Below are 25,170 nucleotides of genomic sequence, written 5' to 3'. Positions count from 1 at the left end.
AAATTCTTTTTATCAATAAATGTATTTACTTATACCACACCTTCTTCCGCAAAGGATTTCATGCGCCTTGCAATAGAAGAAACACACACAATAAAACTAAAACCCAAAAAAACAATAAGAAGGTAAGGGTTAGCAAAAGTCAACAACTACTTCCCCAATGGATAGGTGTTTAGAAATTAAAAGTAGCCTCAAGAAATTGAGTTGCTTAAGATTTTGACAAAGATCCCAGATAATTTTCAGTTCACAAACTGCTCAATTCTTGCCTTAAAACTAAAAGTAGGCATAAGACTGAACAGAAAACAGTGGGGTAACTGATAACATTTTTATCCTAATCTCCTCCAACATATGCTACTCATTATGTAGATATATCAAGTTCAGAAATAGAAATCATCTCTTCTGTTTTCAAACATAATGAAATATAAAGAAACCTTCTGGGGTTTAATTTAAAAGCTATACATACAGTTGATCCTCATTATTCACACGGGTTCATATACGCTAATTTGCCTACTATCTAAAATTTATAACTCCAAAAATCAATACTTGTTGCACTTTCAGGGTCATTCCTGAATATGTGCAAAGCAGCAAAAAAATTGAGTCACCCAACACACACATTCCCCACTGAAGTCAAAATAGGCAACAGTGTGTCACCTTCTTGTTTCAGCTCTCATACTGTGAACAAATTCATTTTCACATTCTATATAATGCCACATTTATCACATTTTGTGAAATTTTTGTGCTTCTTTGGAGTGATTTTTACTGTGTAAAGTGGCCCCCAAGCATAATGCTGAAGCTAGTGTTCCTAAGCACACAAAGGTTGTGATGTGCCTTATAGAGACAATGCATATTTTTGCAGCTTCAGCCGGGCATGAAGCTGTTGGATATGAGTTTAATGTTACTGAATCAATAATATATATTAAACAAGGTGTCTCTAAGTGGCATGGACTTATATATACTACCAAATGTAAAACAGATAGCTAGTGGGAAGCAGCCGCATAGCACAGGGAGATCAACTCCGTGCTTTGTGACCACCTAGAGGGGTGGGACAGGGAGGATAGCAGAAGATATGTGGATATATGTATATGTATATGTATAGCTGACTCACTTTGTTATAAAGCAGAAACTAACACACCATTGTAAAGCAATTATACTCCAATAAAGATGTTAAAAAAAAAAATAAGGTGTCTCTCAACAGAAACACACGAAAAACAAGGTTATGTATTGATAAGTTGATGAAAATCTTGTGACCAGAGGCTCACAGGAACCTAATGTTGTGTTTCCCCTATGAGCAGTGGTTTGGTATTCACTAATTCAGTGTTCACAGCAACTTTATGGAACATAACTATCAGTAATAATGAGAATCAGTTGTATAAATATTTTAAAAGCCTATATTTCTCTCTTTCATTCTTCCTCTTCCTTCCTCCTTTTGCTCCCTTTCTTTAAAAAGGAATAGAGGGGAGGAGAATGCTCTAAAAAGTTTTATAAGTGAGCAGGGAGGTGCAGATATAGGGAGTAAAGATGAATCTGTGTTAATTAACTGATGACTCAACAAAAATTTGAAAATAAACTTGGTAGAAACTTGGTAGGGCCAGAGGCAGCTGCCTGATACAGATTTATTCCACTCCCTCACTTTTAGTGTCAAGCCATAGCACTTCAAGCTGCAAAGTGGTTGTAAAAAGTTACCAATATATCACACTATTCCAAGGAATTGGTAATGTAGGATGGGAAGTACAAAAAGTTATACAGAAGGCCACAGCCAAAGGAAATTTATAGCTCATTTGCAACTTCCTGGCTTTATACATTTAGAAATAAGACCCCTCCTCAATTATTATCATTACTTTGCTAAATGCTAAGTTATTGAGTAGAATGTATTAGTTATATACTAAAGCATTTTCTCTTATATAGCATTTAAAAAGTAAGCGTTATGCCTGTGCTGAGAAGTACCACTGCTGTCTATAATATCCATGTAACTAAACACTTCCTTCAGAAAGATGTTTCTAAATGTCCCTCCCATACCTCATTCATACAACATACTCTCTACAAAACCCGTTCAAAAAGATACAAAAATTCAATGGAGATATAGCACAATGTTACTTTCATGTATGAAATTCAAAAATTTAATACTAGAAGTCTTTCTCAGCTGCTTGTTTCTAGAGAACAGGACATGGATTCAGAGAGAATAAGTGACTTGCTCAAGGACATAAAACTAGTTATGGCAAAGTGAAGACTGGACCTTAACCGGTATTAATTTATAAAATGTAGTGCTGATTATCATAAATGCAAACTGAACTCTATTTCTCCCCAAACCATAGAGCATAGACTAATTTAGACTTAGAGAGAAAAATGTTTCCTAATTCTTCTACCAACTTGTAAACAGTGACACCTGTGTGATTTTAGTGGCATATTCAAAAGCCTAATCTAGTTTCAACTTTTCATAACTAAACAAATTATGGAGTTTCAAAACATAATATCAGAGATTACTTATTAATTACAAATGGCAAAGGGCATCTTTCCAACAACAAAAAATCTGGTAAATATCACCTTAATCCTATTTGAACATCACCAACAATGGGATAATCAGACATCACGTGCCACCTGATTTGATGCACTAGGAAAGACACAATGTCGCCTATGTAGTATTCCCAAGGAAAATATATAACCCAAATCTACTAATGAGGAAACAATCAGATGAATCCAGATTGAGGACTATTCTATAAAACAACCAGCCTGGACTATAAAGAAAAGTAAATACCACAAAAGACCGAAAAGAAAAGAAAAGAAAAGAAAAAAGGATAGGGATCTTCTGTTCTAGATTACAGGAGACTAAATTGATATGATAATTAAATGATACTTGACTGAAACTTACACTGAAAAAACTTAAAAGCTATAAGGGGCATTACTGGGACAACTGGGGAATTCTGAATATAAACAGTATATTAGATAATAGTATTGTATCAATGTTAAATTTCCTGAGGTAACTGCATTGTGATTACATAGGAAAATTCTTTGTTCTTAGGAGACAAATATTGGAGAGTTAATGGATAAAGTGCTATAATATTTGCAATTAATTGTCACGATTTAGGAAAAAAATTGTGTGTGTGTGTGAATACAGAAAGTAAAAATTCAATATGCTAATAATTGGTGAATTTAGATGAAACATATATATGTACAAATATGTATATAGATACATATATTCATTGTGCTATTCCAATTTTATGGGTTTGAGTTTTTCCAAAATAAAGAGAAAAGGAAATCAATATTATTTAATCAAAAATAATATGAACTCAAACTATAATCTTCAGCGTTTATGGCACATAATAAAAGCTCAGTAAGTGAGCTCGAATAAGTGAATATGCTGGAATAATTTCCTTAAGCATATTTTTTTTTACCTAGAAACAATTGTTAAAGAAGAAATTATTCCTGAGAGATCTTCTGGAATTAAATGACCAGTTAGCATGAAGTCTGGAAACTGGTACTGTGCTATTTTTTTCCTTGTTGATTTCTGCTGCCATGCCACAACCCATCGTTATAACTTGATTCAAAAAAGTATTAATATCCAAAAGAGGTAGCAAGTAATAAATATTCTATGTACATGTAAAACTTCTGTACTTTTACTTACAAGGTATTGCCACCAGAAAAAAATAAATGTTCTCTGAAAGAAGTTGAAAGAATATCTAATTCTATTTGACTATTAACTAAATAATATTTCTTTTTCATCAAAAAAGAATGATAGTAAACATATTTCTTGTATTCTGCACCTTATGGAGATGAAATATTTGAATTTTTAAAAAATCATCTCAGACCAAAGTTTAATAATTTTTAATAAAAAAAGATTAGAAATAAACCACTTTGAGATATTTTATGATTCAGGAGGAAAGTTACAGTTGTAGGCTAAACAGAAAAAGAAAGCAGACTACTTTGGTTGAACAATATACCCAAGAAAATATGATGAAGAAAATGGAAAAAAAAGCTAATTGCTATATTATATAAGAAAAAATGGAGATATGGGAACATATGTATATGTATAACTGATTCACTTTGTTATAAAGCAGAAACTAACACACCATTGTAAAGCAATTATACCCCAATAAAGATGTTAAAAAAAAAAAAAAAGAAAAAATGTCCATGGTGGCCTTTTATTTCCTTAATGATTTCATAGTGCCTTATACAAGTAGCCATTGGGATTGAATACTTATTTCAAGCAGACTACATATTTGTAATTTCTTATAAACAAAAAACGAGTTTAGCTTTTTAATTGTACTGAATTTCATATATAATTTTTCCTTCACTATGTATGGAAATATGATAAGCAGAATTTCACCATTATGAAATTTATATATCAAGGAATTAATCAGCTCTGATATATATTACCTGAAAATTCTATACCACTAAAGAGGAAGATTCCTACTTGCTTTTACCAAGATATTCTTCTCAAGTTATCAATTCTATACAAATTAGCTACAGTTTTTTATTATCCCAGGGATTCAATACCAGAGAAATAATAATAATAGTTGTAAAATCACGTTGAGAGAAAGGAGAAGTGATGAAGGGACTGTTTTTTGGTTGTTGTTCATTCTGCTAGTGTAATAAGTCCTACCCCTGTTACATTGCAGCCTAGCTTGGTGAAAATGCTGTCAACATTAGTGTTTCCCATAGCTTCTTACCTTATAAATATATTCATCCAAATATCACTTATTGGCTATCATTCCATCTGTTAACACTTTCTGGACCCTACTGTTCTCTCAATTACTATTGAATAGCATACTGAAAGTTACTGAGAAAGCAGGAATCCACAGATGGATACTTTCTTTATAGCCTGCTTTCTAAGAATATTTACAGTAATGAGAGCTTGGATAAAGAATGGAAAGTTCTAGTGAGTGGAATTTTGTCAACTGAGGGAAAACATTTTTTGTAACAACTTTTGTTGCTCCTCTCTCCCCTAAAATTTAAACTTTGCTGCCTTAGGTTGTAGTGAAAGAGGCGTCACACAAATCAATGATCAATATTGCTGAATATCTGTGTGTTTACTGCAAGTAAAAGACTAGATGAGCCTCAACTAACACACTGTGTATTTTCCTGCTACTGATCTCTTGCATAAACATGTTAAACTTCTGGATAATTGAGTAGTGTAATTAGTTGGGTTCTTATTAATCAATATAGTATGAGATTCACATACACATCTTCTTTTATATGTTCTTAGGTACTCTTGTAGTCACTTGGTTTTAATTTTTTAAAATGTAGTGACGATAATAAATTTTTATTATACCTCATGTGAAAGAACTGTGTGTCTGCTTCTCACGATTTCTCTTTCTTTTGTTAACACTTCAAACTGAGGAGAACAGCAGTCTCAGTATTTGTGTATATTTATGAAAAAGTGAAGTGGGTGATGGTGAAGTTATACCCAAATGCTATGGTTCCTGATAGCACTCTGGTTTCAAATCTGCTCTTCCCTTCACTGACTGGAACACAGCTTAAAAAACAAACAAACAAACACACAAAAAACACTTCTATGCTGATGAATTTAGCAATTTTTAATTTTAGCTAAGGATTAGGGACACTGATGATCAAAGGTGTACTCTGATCCAGAATAGAGCTTTAATATACTATATTGTACTGAAATATAAGGTAGAGCTCTACTAAAATGAACACTTGAGTACCATAATATACATCTCAGTCAACAGAAGTGTTCAAGATGAATTATAAAGTTCCCTCAGTACTCCCAAGTAATAACCCTTTTTTAAAAGAGTAATTATCAGTAACCCCTGGGTAACTGATTATATCAAAGATAGCAAGTGATTCCAAAGACTTTTATTAGAATCCAGGAGTGATTTTACAAAACAAATAAAAAGGGTTCTAGGAAAAACCTTTCACTGGTACCTCTATGAATAATTACTTCTTTTAATTCTCATAGGTAGAATCACTTTTATTTTTTAGAAGTTGTATTTAAGACATTTAGAAGACATTAAATTTTAAGTCAAGTTACTTTGCCAAGAATAAGTCAGATAATAGCAACACTCACCCACCTTCACTAACCAGCTCACTGTTGTCTGACTGCTTACAAGAGATGATCTTCTCCACTAGCTGGTTGTAGCTGCAGTTACCAACAGCTTTTACAATGTCATCAATCTACAAAACAAATGACTGTCTCACTAATCATGATAAAATTAAAAACAATAACAAAGAAACCCATATAACTCTTGAGGGTTTTATTCTAATATAATACTAAATATAAAAGTATTACTTATGAAAAAAGAAAATCAGCACTAAAATTAACACCCAACAGTTTCCAGTTTTGTTTATGGTTCACAATAACATATTATGAACAATATTGCTTAGCCATATTTCAATTATGCAATAACTAATAAAATGGAATTAGTATATGCAATTTTATTTCTTAAGATTGTAAAGCAAGGCGGGCTTCCCTGGTAGCGCAGTGGTTAAGAATCCACCTGCCAATGCAGGGGACACGGGTTCGAGCCTTGGTCCAGGAAGATCCCACATACGGTGGAGCAACTAAGCCTGTGCGCCACAGCTACTGAGTCTGCGCTCTAGAGCCCTCGAGCCACAACTACTGAGCCCGCTGGCCTAGAGCCCATGCTCTGCAACAAGGGAAGCCACTGCAATGAGAAGCCCGTGCACCGCAACAAAGAGTAGCCCCCCGCTCACCCCAACTAGAGAAAGCTCAACACAGCCAAAAATAAATAAAATAAAAATTTTAAAAATTTATAAAAAAGATTGTAAAGCAAGGCAAATCTAAAAGATGTTAATTTATGGCATAAACAGGGTTTCCCATTTTATTTGTTACTTAGTTTCTAGCATAGTGGAGATATGAGCAGACATAACTAATGTTATTTCCCTAAACAAAAGTTAATATATATTAATAAGAGAAAATATTTGCCTCATGATTCTTATTTGATCTTTGTCTGTAAAGGTACAGTAGAAAAATAAATTCAAAGTTTTAAGGTATAAGAAAATAAAATTGGGCATCTCTACTCTCCTTCCATATACTTTGCTTTTACTATTGAAGCAAAATAGATATCTGCTGTCTAAACTTACTTTGATTGCCCTCCCATCCCTAAAATATATTTATTTGTAAATTATTTACATGTACTTTATTAATTAATATATTAATTAACACAAATTAATACAATGAAATAAAAAATAAGAGAGGCCATGTTTTTTTTCCACATCCAAATGATCTTCATGAATATCTACTCTGAATACCACAAGAATTGACAGATCTGCACAATAGTAAGGACAGTGGTTTTCAAACTGGGAGCTTTTTAAAAAGCTAAAAGAATTCAAAACTCAAGTTGTTTCTCAAGTGCCTAAGTTTTCATTCCACTGCTGCCTAGCAAAATTTAAGAACAACTTCTCTAGGTTATAATTTTTTGTTGTTCCTGCAAAATTCAAGGATGGTAAAAGCCTCTTAACCATCCAAGTGGGACTGACGGTTGGCTGAAGATCAGTTAATTGAATAAATTAAAGCAGGAAACTGTGGAAAATGTTACATACATATCTTAAACAGTTCATGTTAGCTTAAAACACACAAATGTATTCACTTGTCAACCTTCTGATACGAAGCCAAATAAGGCCGTTTCTTTGAAAGTGGATCTTTTGGCTATGATTCTAGGTAAATGACACAAAAGAATATGCCTTTCAGTTTTCATTTATTTAAAATGAAAACTTAGACCCTTAAGAAGCAGTTTGAGAGCACAATCGCTTTAAATTTTCATTATTTTTTGTAACACCTTTACTGATTACAGCAATTTTCTTTAGTGACTCAACCTCATTGTCTTTCCAAAGAACTGAATTTTCAATCCTAAGGAATCCACAAAAATACACCTAGAATAATAAATACATGATCAATATATAAAAATCAGTTGTACTACTATAGACTAGCAATGAAAAATACAAAGATTTCAAATTTCATAGGCAGGATCTCTACATTAATATTTCATTCAATTAATTCATTTGGATGCCTTTTATGCACTACTATGCACCAGGTGCTGTTAGAGAAACTGAAGACTCAGCAGTGAATAAAATAGATGGTCTATGCTTTCATAAAGTTTATATTCTAGAGAAAGGACAAACAATAAACCAAATAAGCAAAAATATAACATACTAGGTAGTTGTATGCAGTGGTATGCAGCTGTTCTTTGTTTCCATTGTACTATAGCATTCCATAGTATGAATATACTATCATACATTTATTCATTCGTCTTTTGATGGCTATTCAAGTTGTTTTCAGTTTGGGGCGATGACAAATAATACTGCTATGAACGTTCCTGTACATTTATCCTGTTTCACAAATCTAGTTTCTCTAAGGAATTTGCCTTGTCAAATTCTTGAGTCTTATCCTCAACTTTACTAGATAACTCCAAACTGCTTTCCAAAGGAGGTAGTCAATTTACATTATCATTAGCATGGAATGAAAATTCTCTATACTGCATATCTTCTCCAATATTTAGTATTGTCAGACTTCTAAATGTCAGCCATTCTGATGGGTGTGTAGTCGTATCTCATTTAGGTTTTAATTTGCATTTCCCTGACGACTAGTTCATACGTTCACTGGTCATTTGGGTATCCATTTTTGTGAAGTGTCTCTTCAAGTCCTTTTTGAAGAATTTTAGCTTTGTTAATCTTCTTTATTATATATTTTCTTTCTATTTTAATACTTCTGTTCTTAAGATAGATATAAAGCTCATTAATTTTCAGTTTCATTATTCCTTAATATGCGATTTTAGGGCTTTAAAAACCCCTTTAAAAACTGTTTTAGCTAAAAAAAAAAAACTGTTTCAGCTAAATCTCACAAGTTTTGATATTTAGTTGTTGTGTAGTTTAAAATATACTTTAAGTTTCATTACGATTTTTTGATCCAGACAGTCTCTACTGTTTTTTCTGCTGATTTCTAGTTTAATTGCATTGTGGTCAGAGACTATTCTGTACTTCATATATTTTAAATCCTTAAAAATTTGTTGAGGGGCTTCCCTGGTGGCGCAGTGGTTGAGAATCTGCCTGCCAATGCAGGGGACACGGGTTCAAGCCCTGGTCTAGGAAGATCCCACATGCCACGGAGCAACTGGGCCCGTGAGCCACAATTACTGAGCCTGCGCGTCTGGAGCCTGTGCTCCGCAACAAGAGAGGCCACGATAGTGAGAGGCCCGTGCACCGCGATGAAGAGTGGCCCCCGCTTCCCACAACTAGAGAAAGCCCTTGCACAGAAACGAAGACCCAACACAGCCATAAATTAATTAATTAAAAAAAAAAAGATCTTTAAAAAAAATTATTAGTTTATTTTAGACTGAGTTGGGTCTTTGTTGCTGCACATGGGCTTTCTCTAGTTGTGGCAAGTGGGGGCTACTCTTTGTTGTGGTACCTGGGCTTCTCATTTCAGTGGCTTCTCTCGTTGCAGAGCACAGGCTCTAGGCATGCGGCTTCAGTAGTTGGGGCTCGTGAGCTTAGTTGCTCCGCCGCATGTGGGATCTTCCTGGACTGAGGCTTGAACCCATGTCCCCTGCATTGGCAGGCGGATTCTTAACCACTGCGCCACCAGGGAAGGCCCCAATGCTGCTCTTAAAGAGTTAATTATCAATTAATAATGGAGGAACACCTTCCCGTGGCTGAACTATGGTGCCGGCCCACCATCCAGAAAATGACTGACATTTATTTGCAAGATAATTATTTGCAGTACACATAATCATAATACAAAGAACTAGCCAGTTCTAAGAGATATTTCATAGAGACCTATGGATTTCAAATTTTGCCTTGTTCTTTTTTCTTTCTCAGCATCAGAATCCTTCTGTCACAAAACAAGTAAGTAAAATAGATAAAAAGCACAGCTCTCAGGCCGAAGAGTTTGAAAGCCACTGTGTAGACCAGAAAAGTCTGATGAAAATTTTCTGTCCTATATTAGAGTACCTCTTTTTCTTTAAGCATATGAATTCACCTGTTTGCCAGGCAATATGTAGCTACACATACAGTCAGAGGGATGATCTGAGTCCAGTTTTTAAAAACTCAGGCTTAAGTTCCTTAGGTCATAAGTTCATCCTCCTCAAGAATCTAGGCTACCTGGCATTGCCATCTGCCAGGATCCAACATGACGCACCCTGGAGGTTTCAGATGCTGGACATGTTTAGACTTTTCAGTGATGTTCTCAGAGACAGAGTGCCAAAAAAAATACAGATGCCCTGCTTACAGTAAGCCACCCTTTTACTGCCCAGAATACCAGTTACTTCTACCAAAGGACAGGGATGAAGAAACACTACCAAATCCTTGCTATTATGATCTCTCCTCCCCTATACATAATGCATGCATGCATGTTTCATTCCATCAGTTAATATCTATTGAGAACCTACTATGTTCCAGGCACTGTTCTTAACAATGAGAAATAAGAGCCCAGCTCTTATAAAACATACGCTCAGACTTCCCTGGTGGCGCAGTGGTTAAGAATCCGCCTGCCAGTGCAGGGGACACGGGTTCGATCCCTGGTCCGGGAAGATCCCACATGCTGCAGAGCAGCTAAGCCCGTGCACCACAACTACTAAGCCTGCGCTCTAGAGCCCATGAGCCACAACTACTGAGCCGGCATGCCACAACTACTGAAGCCCGCATGCCTAGAGCCCATGCTCTGCAACAAGAGAAGCCACCACAATGAGAAGTCTGCGCACCGCAACGAAGAGTAGCCCCTGCTCGCTGCAACTAGAGAAAGACCATGCACAGCAATGAAGACGCAACGCAGCCAAAAAAATAATAATAATAAATGAAATTAATTAATCAATTAAAAAAAACCAAAAACATACACTCTACTGGGAGATGAGAGTCAATCAAGTAAATAAATAAATAATAATTCTAGATAATGACTGGGGGAAAAGAGGATGACTCATTTCAACAAGGGAAGGCCTCTCTAACAAGGTGATAATCTGATCTAAGACCTGAATAATGAGGAAGTAGAAATGGGGAGATCTGGGAGAACAATGTGTTAGGGTAATAAAACAGTGCTCCACAGTGGGCAATCAGCTAGTACAAAAACCCGAGGTAGAAATGAGCTTGGTATGTCTGAAAAATAGAAAGGCAGCTGGTGTTGTTGGAGGGTAGTAAAAAGGTGGGAGAATTATGAGGTGAAGTTTGACAGGAGGCAGAGTCTAGATCACGCAGTATATCATAAAAACTCTAATAAAGGGGCTTCCCTGGTGGCGCAGTGGTTGAGAATCTGCCTGCTAATGCGGGGACACGGGTTCGAGCCCTGGTCTGGGAGGATCCCACATGCCACAGAGCAACTAGGCCCATGAGCCACAGCTACTGAGCCTGCGCGTCTGGAGCCTGTGCTCCGCAACAAGAGAGGCCGCGATAGTGAGAGGCCCGCACACCGCGATGAAGAGTGGCCCCCGCTTGCTACAACTAGAGAAAGCCCTCGCACAGAAATGAAGACCCAACACAGCAAAAATAAATTAATTAATTAATAAACTCCTACCCCCAACATCTTCTTTAAAAAAAAAAAAACTCTAATATTTTGTATCTTATTTTAAAAAACAGAATAATGCCATTTGCAGCAACATGGATGGACCCAGAGATTGTCATATTGACTAAAGTAAGTCAGATAAAGACATATATCATATGATGTCACTTATATGTAGTATCTAAAAAAATGTTACAAATGCACTTATTTACAAAATAGAAATAAAGGACTTCCCTGGTAGTGCGGTGGTTAAGAATTCGCCTGCCAATGCAGGGGACACGGGTTCGAGCCCTGATCTGGGAAGACCCCACATGCCGTGGAGCAACTAAGCCCGTGCGCCACAACTACTGAGCCTGTGTTCTGGAGCCTGCAAGCCACAACTACGGAGCCCATGCGCCGCAACTACTGAAGCCTGCGTGCTCTAGGGCCTGCGTGCTACTGAAGCCTGCACGCCTACAGCCCATGCTCCGCAACAAGAGAAGCCACTGCAATGAGAAGCCCGCGTGTGGGAACAGAGAGTAGCCCCCACTTGCCACAACTAGAGAAAGGCCACACACAGCAATGAAGACCCAACACAGCCAAAAATAAATAAATAATAAAATTTAAAATAAACAGAAATAGAGTCACAGATGGAGAAAACAGACTTATGGTTACCAGGGGGCAAAGTGGGGGGAGGGTTAAATTGGGAGATTGGTATTGACATATACACACTACTATATATAAAATAGATAACTAATAAGAACCTACTGTATAGCACAGGGAACTCTACTCAGTACTCTCTAATGGCCTATATGGGAAAAGAATCTAAAAAAGAGTGGATATATGTACATGTATAACTGATTCACCTTGCTTTACATGTGAAACCAACACAACATTGTAAATCAACTATACACCAATAAAAAGTAAAAAAAAAAAAAAAAAAAAGATTTTGTATCTTATTTTAGTTACACTGGAGGCTTTTAAGGAAAAGGGTAGGGCGCAGGGATAAAGGGGAGGGTTTATTTCACAAAGATCACTCTGACTGCCAAGACAATTCACTGGGGGGAAGAATAACCTTTTCAACAAATGGGGCTGGTACAACTGAATATCCACATGCAGAAGAATAACGCTGGATCCCTTCCCCAAACCATATATACAAATCAACTCAAAATGGATCATACTCCTAAATTAAGCACTAAAACTATATACTCTATACTTACATACTTTATATAAGTATACAAAGAACTCTTAGAACCCAGTAACAAAAAGTCAAATAGCCCAATTAAAAATGGGCAAGAGATCTGCAGATATTTCTCTAAAGAAGATATACAAATGGCTCATAAGCACATGAAAAGATGATCAACATCATTAGTCATTAGAGAAATGCAAACAATCCACAATGAGATACAACTTTACACCTACTAGGATGGCTGTAATCAAAAAGATAGACAATAACAAGTGTTGATGAGGATGTGGACTCAGCTTTGTAGTTGGCCTCTAACTCCATGAAATTATAGTCAGAAGTCTTGGGCAGATTTAGCAGTCTGGAGGACTGTGCTCTTAACCTCACAATGTGGCTAATTTCATGTAAAAGCACAAAAATATAAGTATCAGAAAATATAAATCTAGATTAATTTGCCAAATTAATAGATTTTTACTATATTTGTGTTCATATAATTTAAGATTTTCTACTTACCTGAGGGTCCACTAGCCATCCATGGTACAAAGGAATATCAAGAAGATCAAATACTATGCATTCTGGTGTATATTCAAACACTCGAACACCAGTGAATTTTACATTTACATCCAAGCCTGTCTGTAGTTTGTGCAGTACTGCCATAGCATCACTCATATTCTGAAAATAGAAAGGGGAAGAGAAAAAATAAGGAAAATCAAACAACAATGAAAAAGATATTTAAATGCAGGCACATTTACTACAAATTTTCCATTTTATCCAATTTCTTCATTCCTTCAATTTTTATTATTAAGTACCTACTATGTGCCAGGCACTAGTATGAGTTCTAATGATAAAAGAGTGGATAAAACAAAGTTCCTAATCTCATGGAACTAACATTCTACTATGAGAGACAAATACGTAAATTATAAAGTCAAGTATTAGTAAGAAAAATTGAACAGGATAAGGATGTACAGAGTGAGAGGGGTGAGGGGCCTATTTTTAGACCAGGAAGTCCAAAGACAAAATTTCTAGTCAAAGAGGAAGGCCTCTTCCACTTCTAGGTATATTCCTAAAAGAATTGAAAGAATTTAAAGCATCGTCTTGAAGAGATATGTGTACACCCATATTCATTGCAGCATTATTCACAACAGCCAAGAGGTGGAAGCAGCTCAAATGTCCATTAACAGATAAATGGATAAAGGGAACATAGTATACATATACAATGGAATATTATTCAGCCTTAAAAAAATAAAGAAGGAAATACTATTACATGCTACAACATGGATGAAACTTGAGGACATTATGCTGAGTGAAATAAGCTGCTGCAAAAGAACAAATACTATATGACTCCACTTATGTGAGATATCTAGAGTAGTCAAAATCATGGAAATAGAAAGTAGAATGGTAGTTGTCAGGAGCTGGAGGGAGGGAGATCTGGGGAGTTGTTCAACGAGTATAGAATTTTAGTTTTACAAGATGAAAATGTCCTAGAGATGTTATACAAGAATATAAATACAGTTAACACGACAAAACTATACACTTAAAGACGGTTAAGAGAGTAAATTTTATATTATGTTTTTTAACCACAATTTAAAAAAACGAAAGAAAAAGAAATGAGCTATCAAGCCATGAAGAGACATGGAGAAAATTTACATGTACATTACTAAGTGAAAGAAGCCAATCTGAAATATATTGTATGATTCCAAATGACACAGTGGGAAAAGGCAAAACGATGGAGACAGTAAAAAGATCAGTGGTTGCCAGGGGTTAGGAGGAGGGAGGGATGTACTGGCAGAGCACTGAGGACTTTTACGGCAGTGAAAACTATTCTGTAGGATACTATAAAGGTGGATACATGTCATTATACATTTCTCAAAACCCAAAGAAAGTATAAACACCAAGAGTGAACCCTAATGTAAACTATGGACTTTGGGTAATAATTATGTATCAATGTAAATGGTGGGAGATGAAGTCTGAGATAAAGGCTGGATCACAAAGACTTGTTGGTCAAATTAAAGAGTCGTTCTGTCCACAACAGTTTTCTCAATAAACACAGTCATATAAGTGTGTAATGAAGACTATTTTAAAACATGTTTTTCTAAACGTTTTAATATATTAAATATGGACATAATTTAGAGGGTATATTTGATGGAACAAATAAAAACCAATATATAAAATTTGATAAAATTTTATTGAATCCCTACTGTTAATCAGACACTGTGCTACACACTAAAGATATAAAACAGGAGCAGACTATAGCCTACTGGAGGGCTTATAGTAGAAAGGGTGAACATGAAATAAATCCTTTTATATTAAAATTAGGGACTCTCACTGAAATCTCAGACGGACAAATTTAGGTCATAATAACAAAGTTCTGTTTTACCAATTAACTTATAAAATTCCATGCTAAGAGACTATACAGACTGAAAACAAATTATTCAAATGTTTTAAATTTATGAATGAAGAATTTATAACAGGATAACACTGTTATATACTCTTTGGATTTTGTCAGTTTCACCTCTAATAACTATATTCCCCCAAAACAATATGTTTTCTCAGTCCTCCTAAAAGTTGAACCCTTGAAAAAAATCAGCTCACATTTTTTTCCTTTCAGTGTTTTAAAACTTTTCCTAAAGCCATAACAATGATGAATGTGAGAAAATAGTAACAATAATGAGCCACTGTAGGACTATAGTTCTACCACTGATACTACTGATTTTTTTCTGTTATTTGTTAAATTCTTAGTTGCCAGTCATCCAGTTTCCTTCAGGGGGAAGTATAATTTCTAACAGCTCCTGGACTCAAGCTTATACCTTTATGTATCTTCTACATTTTTAATAGATTATAAAATGTTAAAATAACTAAGTTAATACAATTAATAATATCCATAAATAAAACTGATAAAAATAAACAAATTTATAAACAAAGAGTTAAAAAGAGTATTTTGCCATCTTGTTCTTGAATCCAAATGGGTGCTTACAAGAAAGGATTACTACTCCTTCAAGCCAGTAGTTCAACTGTTTCTTAGAATTTTTCTTAAAGGTACTGTTAACGTGGTGAAATTTTAAAGTTAAATATAAGATATATTTTAAAAATATATTTGCAGTCATATAAAAACCTGTCATAAACACACACACACACACACACACACACACACACACACACACACACAGTGTTTTCTTGTGTTGTCATCATTAAGCAAAACTGAAAGAAATACGCTCTTTGTTTATATTATGATTTCTGGTAAAAGGGTTTTTAATTAGGAAGACTGCAGCTCTGCATTGGTCTTTCTAAAATTTAGGCTTAAACATTTCTGCTCACACAAAACTATACAAAAAGAATATTGTTACATCACACCTGTGGAACATTAAGCACCAGCTTAGACTCTGTCTTATCAGCTTGGTACATACTATTCTCAAAACTAATGGTAATGCAATCACAATACCTTATAAATAGTTTTAGAGCTTATTTTAAATGCAGGGTACTTTCTGTCTAACATGTTTATAAGAAATGCAAGTGGTTGTTAGTGTCTGTTTCAACTTTGAAGCAAAACTTTACTTCCAATCATTTTTCAAGAGTCTAGATCACCTTAATGGAAACATATCCTGAGAGTGCAAAACAGACTTGAAACAAAGTGCTGATATCATTTGCAAATACTCATCACTCAAGATTTTCTCAAAAAACAAATACCGTATGCTAACACATATATATGGAATAAAAAAAAATGGTTGTGATGAATCTAGGAGCAGGACAGGAATAAAGAGGCAGACGTAGAGAATGGACTTGAGGACATGGGGAGGGGGAAGGGTAAGCTGGGACGAAGTAAGAGAGTGGTATGGACATATATACACTACCAAATGTAAAATAGATAGCTAGTGGGAAGCAGCTGCATAGCACAGGGAGATCAGCTTGGTGCTTTGTGACCACCTAGAACGGTGGGATAGGGAGGGTGGGAGGGAGACGCAAGAGGGAGGGGATATGGGGATATATGTATACATATAGCTGATTCACTTTGTTATACAGCAGAGACTAACACAACATCGTAAAGCAATTATACTTCAAATAAAGATGTTAAAAAATGAATCAATAAATAAAAAAGATTTTCTCAAGACTGTGCAACAGAAGTAAAATGAATTTTGAGGTTAATGTGAAACTGCAACTGTGATCCATAATTTCTAATTTCAAGTTTTTGTATTAATCATAATAGCCTTGCTGATTTCAATAAGAAATGATACAAATTTGATAAATAAATGATATAAATTTAACCATAACACTTTATACTTATAAAATATTTACTGGTTTTATATATTGAAGGTTAGCCTAAGATTTCATTTGAAAAGAAGTTTCCATTGTGAGAAATGTTTAGAAATCCTTGCTTTAAGCTACAAATTCCAATAGAATTTAAATGATTTAGCATACCTATTTGGCTTTAGCTATGGATTGCCTACCTTACACAGTGATGCAATGCAACATACTGGCTTTTCCATTTTATTAGGACTAGATTATTTGAACATTCAAATTCAAGAAATTTTGCAATACCGAAATGAATTTTGTTTTCTTTTTGCCATTTGGATACTGGTGAAAGTATGTAGTAAGGGTTACTTTGAAAGTAAACATAAAGGTTCCAATGATATCTGTTTCTTCCCTGCCTGATACTTCTTCCACTGTAAGAACCTGATTTCTTCTTGCCTTCCATTGTCAAACAAAGGAAGAATACTGAAGAAAATGAAGCTATGCTTGCTTTCTTACAGCTCCAATAATTTTGAGCCCAGTGGTCCCCTCCTATATTACAGAATAGTATCTCTAAAGAACGTGCCAAGCAACGTAGACACATTGAAACTATGAAACAGCAGATTTAGTCCTAATGACATATCCCAGAAATCTTCTGCTGAACTGTTTCCTACATATAATTTAATTGTAAAATGTACACAAATGAGGAAAGATAAATCAATAACAAATTCACTTGAAAGTCAATTTTTTCAAGGAAAATACCAAGTTATCATTCTACATAGGTGTGTAGAATGATATCTATGTTTCATTCTACATTGCATATAGATTCACATAAAAGACAGATCAGCAAAGTACGGCCTGTGGGTCAAATAAGGCTGTGAGCTAAGAATGGTTTTTACATTTTTAAAAGGGTGTAAAAAGAGAAAACAAAGAATATGCCCCAAAATCCACTGAGACTCCCTCTTGCGAGAGCACTGGAATCACAACCAACTGCTGAACAATCATGGACAGGAAGACACTGGAACTCACCAAAAAAGATACCCCACATCCAAAGACAAAGGAGAAGCCACAATGAGATGGTAGGAGGGGTACAATCACAATAAAATCAAATCCCATAACTGCTGGGTGGGTGACTCACAAACTGGAGAACACTTATATCACAGAAGTCCACCCACTGCAGTGAAGATTCTGAGCCCCACGTCAGGCTTCCCAACCTGGGGGTCCAGCAACAGGAGGAGGAATTCCTAGAGAATCAGGCTTTGAAGGCTAGCGGGATTTGATTGCAGGACTTCGACAGGACTGGGGGAAACAGAGACTCCACTCTTGGAGGGCACACACAAAGTAGTGTGCACATCGGGACCCAAGAGAAGGAGCAGTGACCCCAGGGGAGACTGAACCAGACCTACCTGCTAGTGTTGGAGGGTCTTCTGCAGAGGCAGGGGGTGGATGTCGCTTACTGTGGGGACAGGGACACTGGAAGCAGAAGTTCTGGGAAGTACTCCTTGGCGTGAGCCCTCCCAGAGTCTGCCATTAGCCCCACCAAAGAGCCGGGTAGGCTCCAGTGCTGGGTCGCCTCAGGCCAAACAACCAACAGGGAGGGAACCCAGCCCAACCCATCAGCAGACCAGTGGATTAAAGTTTTACTGAGCTCTGCCCACCAGAGCAACACCCAGCTCTACCCACCACCAGTCCCTCCCATCAGGAAGCTTGCACAAGCCTCTTAGATAGCCTCATCCACAAGACAGCAGACAGCAGAGCAAGAAGAACTACAATTCTGCAGCCTGTGGAAGGAAAACCACATTCACAGAAAGATAGACAAAATGAAAAGACAGAGGACTTTGTACCAGATGAAGAAACAAGATAAAACCCCAGAAAAACAACTAAACGAAGTGGAGAAAGGCAACCTTCCAGAAAAAGAATTCAGAATAATGATAGTGAAGATGATCCAGGACCTCGGGAAAAGAATGGAGGCAAAGATCAAGAAGATGCAAGAAATGTTTAACAAAAGCCTCGAAGAATTAAGAACAAACAGAGATGAACAATACAATAACTGAAACGAAAAATACACTAGAAGGAATCAATAGCAGAATAACTGAGGCAGAAGAACGGATAAATGACCTGGAAGACAGAATGGTGGAATTCACTGCCGTGGAACAGAATAAACAAAAAAGAATGAAAAGAAATGAAGACAGCCTAAGGGACCTCTAGGACAACACTGAATGCAACAACATTTGCATTATAGGGGTCCCAGAAGGAGAAGAGAGAGAGAAAGGACCCAAGAAAATATGTGAAGAGATTATAGTCAAAAACTTCCCTAACATGGGAAAGGAAATAGCCATCCAAGTACAGGAAGTGCAGACAGTCCCAGGCAGGAGAAACCCAAGGAGAAACCCGCCGACACACACAGTAATCAAATTGACAAAAATTAAAGACAAATTATTGAAAGCAACGAGGGAAAAAGGACAAATAACATACAAGGGAACTCCCATAAGGTTAACAGCTGATTTCTCAGCAGAAACTCCACAAGCCAGAAGGGAGTGGCACAATATATTTAAAGTGGTGAAAGGGAAGAACATACAACCAAGATTATTGTATTTGCCAAGGATCACATCCAGATTCAGTGGAGAAATCAAAAGCTTTACAGACAAGCAAAAGCTAAGAGAATTCAGCACCACCAAACCAGCTCTACAACAAATGCTAAAGGAACTTCTCTAAGTGGGAAACACAAGAGAAGAAAAGGACCTACAAAAACAAACCCAAAACAATTAAGAAAATGGTAAAGGAGCATAGATATCAATAATTACCTTAAACATGAATGGATTAAATGCTCCAACCAAAAGACACAGGCTCACTGAATGTATACAAAAACAAGACCCATATATATGCTGTCTACAAGAGACCCACTTCAGACCTAGGGACACATACAGACTGAAAGTGAGGGGATGGAAAAAGATATTCCATGCAAATGGAAATCAAAAGAAAGCTGGAGTAGCAATACTTATATCAGATAAAATAGACTTTAAAATAAAGAATGTTACAAGAGACAAGGAAGGATACTACATAATGATCAAGGGATCAATCCGAGAAGATATAACAATTGTAAATATATATGCACCCAACACAGGAGCACCTCAATACGTAAGGCAACTGCTAACAGCTATAAAAGAGGAAATTGACAGTAACACAATAATAGTGGGGGACTTTTAACACCTCACTTACACCAATGGACAGATCATCCCAACAGAAAATTAATAAGGAAACACAAGCTTTAAATGACACAATGGACCATATAGATTTAATTGATATTTATAGGACATTCCTTCCAAAAATAGCAGATTACACTTTCTTCTCAAGTGCACATGGAACGTTCTCCAGGATTGATCACATTGTGGGTCACAAATCAAGCCTTGGTAAATTTAAGAAAATTGAAATCATATCAAGCATCTTTTCCGACCACAACGCTATGAGATTAGAAATCAATTACAGCAAAAGAAACCATAAAAAACACAAACACATGGAGGGTAAACAATACGTTACTAAATAACTAAGAGATCACTGAAGAAATTAAAGAGGAAATCAAAAAATATCTACAGACAAATTACAATGAAAACATGATGATCCAAAACCTATGGGATGCAGCAAAAGCAGCTGGGATTGACATATATACACTAATATGTATAAAATGGATAACCAATAAGAACCTGATATATAAAAAAAAATTTTTTTTAAAAAGATGACACAAACAGATGGAGAGATATACCATGTTCTTGGACTGGAAGAATCAATATTGTTAAAATAACTATACTACCCAAAGCAATCTACAGATTCAATGCAATCCCTATCAAATCACCAATGGCATTTTTTACAGAACTAGAACAAAAAGTCTTAAAATTTGTATGGAGACACAAAAGACCCCGAATAGCCAAAGCAGTCTTGAGGGAAAAAAGTGGAGCTGGAGGAATCAGACTCCCTGACTTCAGACTATACTACAAAGCTACAATAATCAAGACAATATGGTACGGGCACAAAAACAGAAATATAGATCAATGGAACAGGATAGAAAGCTCAAAGATAAACCCACATACCTATGGTCAACTAATCTATGACAAAGCAAGCCAGGATGTACAATGGAGAAAAGACAGTCTCTTCAATAAGTGGTGTTGGGAAAACTGGACAGCTACATGTAAAAGAATGAAATTAGAACACTCCCTAACACCATACACAAAAATAAACTCAAAATGGATTAAAGACCTAAATGTAAGGCCAGACACTATAAAAGTCTTAGAGGAAAACATAGGAAGAACACTCTTTGACATAAATCACAGCAAGATCTTTTTTGATCCACCTTCTAGAGTAATGGAAATAAAAATAAACAAATGGGACCTAATAAGACTTAAGAGCTTTGTAAAGCAAAGCAAACCACAAACAAGACAAAAAGACAACCTTCAGCATGGGAGAAAATATTTGCAAACGAATCAACGGACAAAGGATTAATCTCCAAAATATATAAACAGCTCATGTAGCTCAATATTAAAAAAAACAAACAACCCAATCAAAAAATGGGCAGAAAACCTAAATAGACATTTCTCCAAAGAAGACATACAGATGGCCAAGAAGCACATAAAAAGCTGCTCAACATCACTAATTATTAGAGAAATGCAAATTAAAACTACAATGAGGTATCACCTCACACCAATTAGAATGGACATCAACAGAAAATCTACAAACAACAAATGCTGGAGAGGGTGTGGAGAAAAGGGAACCCTCTTATACTGTTGGTGGGAATGTAAATTGATACAGCCCCTTTGGAGAACAGTATGGAGGTTCCTTAAAAAACTAAAAATAGAATTACCATATGACCCAGCAATCCCACTACTGGGCATATACCCAGAGAAAACCATAATTCAAAAGACACATGCACCCCAATGTTCATTGCAGCACTATTTACAATAGCCAGGTCATGGAAGCAACCTAAATGCCCATCAACAGACAAATGGATAAAGAAGATGTGGTGTACATATATACAATGGAATATTACTCAGCCATAAAAAGGAACAAAATTGGGTCATTTGTAGAGACGTGGATGGATCTAGAGATTGTCATACAGAGTGAAGTAAGTCGAAAAGAGAAAAACAAATATTGTACATTAATGCATATATGTGGAACCTATAAAAATGGTACAGATGAACTGGTTTACAAGGCAGAAATAGAGACACAGATGTAGAGAACAAACGTATGGACACCAAGGGGGGAAAGTGGTGGGGGTGGTGGTGGGGGTGGTGTGATGAATTGGGAGATTGGGATTGACATATATACACTAATATGTATAAAACAGATAACTAATAAGAACCTGCTGTATAAAAAAATAAATAAAATTCAAAAATTAAAAAAAAAAGAAAAGCCACTGATAGAAACCAATGAATATATCCGTAACTAAAAATTAACTATCTTAATATAACAAAAATTGTATCTATTACCTGCTCATAGTTTAAACGTTGAATTTCTGAAATTTCTTTTGGCTTTGTATCAAGCATATAGTCTCCTGTAAAAAGAAACGGTAAAGTTGCCTTTTAAAAATATTACTTTTTATCTAATTACAAAGGTAATATATTTTAATTATAAATTGTAGCAATAGGTAACATAAAATATTTACCCCCCCCCCATTCAGAGAAAATCAATGTTAACTGTTAGCTAAGGTCTCACATATTTTTTTCAGTGTACATCCTATGTTTTGAACTTTCTTTTTCCTCCTCTTTATATTTAAGCATCTTTCCATGTCACTACAATAAAGCTCTAAAAGGTTTTTACCAAGTTTCACTGCTATCAGCAAGATAACTATTACCCCAATACCTTTCCAAGGATGGGTGTCATCAGTCTTCTAAATGTTTGTCATTCTTAGAAGTAAGCAAACATTTTTTTTTGCATTTAAAAAATTGGTATCTTAGTGGTTACCGGTGAGGAGAGGGGAGAGAGAGAGGCAAGAAAGGGGTATGGAATTGAGATACAAACTACTATGTATAAAATAGATAAGCAACAAGAATATATTGTATAGCACAGGGAATTAAAGCCATTATCTTGTAATAGCTTTTAATGGAGTATAATCTGTAAAAATACTGAATCACTATGCTGTACACCTGAAACTAATATAATATTGTAAAGCAACTATACTTCCCCCATATTGATACATTTTTATACAGGTATTTTCACTTGGTATCACCATTTTAATATATAAATGACTTTTTAAAAAATAAATTTATTTACTTATTTATTTTTGGCTGCATTGGGTCTTTGTTGCTGCACGCGGACTTCCTCTAGTTGCAGCAAGCGGGGGCTACTCTTCGTTGTGGTGCGCGGCCTCCTTATTGCGGTGGCTTCTCTTGTTGCAGAGCACAGGCTCTAGGCGTGCAGGCTTCATTAGTTGTGGCATACGGGCTCAGTAGTTGTGACTCGCAGCCTCTAGAGTGCAGGCTCAGTAGTTGTGGCACGTGGGCTTAGTTGCTCCGCAGCATGTGGGATCTTCCCAGCCCAGGGCTCGAACCCGTGTTCCCTGGAACCCGTGTTCCCTGCATTGGCAGGCGGATTCTTAACCACTGTGCTACCAGGGAAGCCCCTATAAATGACTTTTAGTATACGTGATACCTTTTAAATATATGTAGCATCATTTTAATATATGCAGTAACTTTTTATCCATGTTTTGCCTTTTTAACTATGTATTAATTATATATACTTATCTTTGAATTGCCTGCCTATACAAATATCTTTTTTTTTTTTACTGAACCACATAAAAGCTCTTTTTCAGTTAGAGGAATTAGAACATTTCCTGTTATACATGGTAAATTTTTTTTTTCCCATAATGGCTTCTGACTTTATGGTGATGTTTTTTGCCTACTTTTCACCATACAGAAATATTTAATTTCAGTATAGTCAAATTCTTCTATTATAGCTTCTGGGTTTGATGGGTTTGATGTCATGTTAGAAAGATTTTCACCTCTTCAGAGTATACAAACATTCACATATACTTTCTTCATGTAATTTTATGTTTGTCTTTTTTTATGTTTAAATCTTTAATTTATCTGGAATTAATTTGATATAAACAGTGATACATGGAACTAACTTCTCAGCCAGCCTCCCAAATCACTAAGTTGATAAACTGTTTTATTAACTTTTATTTTCAAATTCAAAATAAACTTCTAAAGACTGCATCAAGTATTCTTTTAGGGACTTCCCTGGTGGCACAGTGGTTAAGAATCCACCTGCCAGTGCAGGGGACATGGGTTCGAGCCCTGGTCCGGGAAGACCCCACATGCCAAGGAGCAACTAAGCCCATGCGCCACAACTACTGAGCCTGCGCTCTAGAGCCCGTGAGCCACAACTACTAAGCCGACGAGCCACAGCTACTGAAGCCCATGCGCTTAGAGCCTGTGCTCTGCAACAAGAGAAGCCACCACAAATCAGAAGCCCATGCACCACAACAAAGATTAGCCCCCACTTGCTACAACTAGCGAAAGCTGCGCGCAGCAACGAAGACCCAACGCAGCCAAAGATAAATACATAAATAAGTTTTTAAAAAAGTATTCTTTTAATCTCTCCAACTCTGATAATAAAGGAATTCCTACGAACATCAATATATTATTATTTTTGCTTTTATTTAGAACTTTAAGATGGCAAAATCTAACTGATAACAATTTTATTCCACCATAGGTACAGGAATTCTAAATCACTAAATTAATTCATTCACAGAAATATATAAGCAAGTGTATTTAACAAATGTTTTTGAATCCTTATTATACATGGCACATTGTATATTTACATGTTGAGGTTTTAATATAGCATTTAACTGAAAACTATGCTTTGAGTAAATTTTATACATTATTTATTCAAATAATTGAGAACATATTTGCTATACTGGTATCCTATATCTCATTTAAGCTCTGTATTTATCCTGATAAAAGACTGTAGTGTATGCTTTCCTACAACTTTAATAGGGTCAGGATGCAGAACATTACATAATTCAATACTAAATGACCCTAGATATGCTATCATGGATTAAAGCTTAGGTGCTAAGAATAGAATAATTATTGGGAAAGACTCAGATAAGCAACCCCTCTTTTCCTGAGGTCAGAAAAGATCTTCAGACAAGAGAAGAATGGCCTGACTAAGGGAGGCAGCCTCTGTGATGGACCTCAATGAGCCCTATAGCCTGGCATTCATACCTTTGTATAATCACCTTCCCTTGAGTGTGGACTGGATTCACTTCTAGTGAATCAAATACAACAGAATTAATGAAATGTCACTTACAAAATTATAAAAGAAAATATTGTGTCGTTTG

The 25,170-nt window shown here is 35.8% G+C and overlaps 1 protein-coding gene across 4 annotated transcripts in view; it reads right to left on the bottom strand.

Moving 5' to 3' along the window:
• MINDY2 (MINDY lysine 48 deubiquitinase 2) overlaps positions 1-25,170 on the bottom strand; it is a 98,702-nt gene that overhangs the window by 50,754 nt on the left and 22,778 nt on the right. For all 4 annotated transcript variants that reach the window (XR_014326495.1, XR_014326496.1, XR_014326497.1 and 1 more), the window contains exons 3-5: positions 22,319-22,383; positions 13,131-13,289; positions 6,021-6,123 (exon numbers count right to left, since the gene is read on the bottom strand). Coding sequence is in view for 1 of the 4 variants with exons in the window: in XM_082847700.1 (XP_082703826.1) it covers positions 6,021-6,123; positions 13,131-13,289; positions 22,319-22,383 (327 nt within the window). In the remaining 3 variants the exon portion in view is untranslated. The remainder of the gene's footprint in view (positions 1-6,020; positions 6,124-13,130; positions 13,290-22,318; positions 22,384-25,170) is intronic.

Source organism: Leucopleurus acutus (genome assembly GCF_964270905.1).
Source record: "Leucopleurus acutus genome assembly, chromosome: 1".
Lineage (NCBI taxonomy): Eukaryota > Metazoa > Chordata > Mammalia > Artiodactyla > Delphinidae > Leucopleurus > Leucopleurus acutus.
Note: the sequence above shows the minus strand (reverse complement) of the source record. Positions and strands in the feature narration are given on the sequence as shown.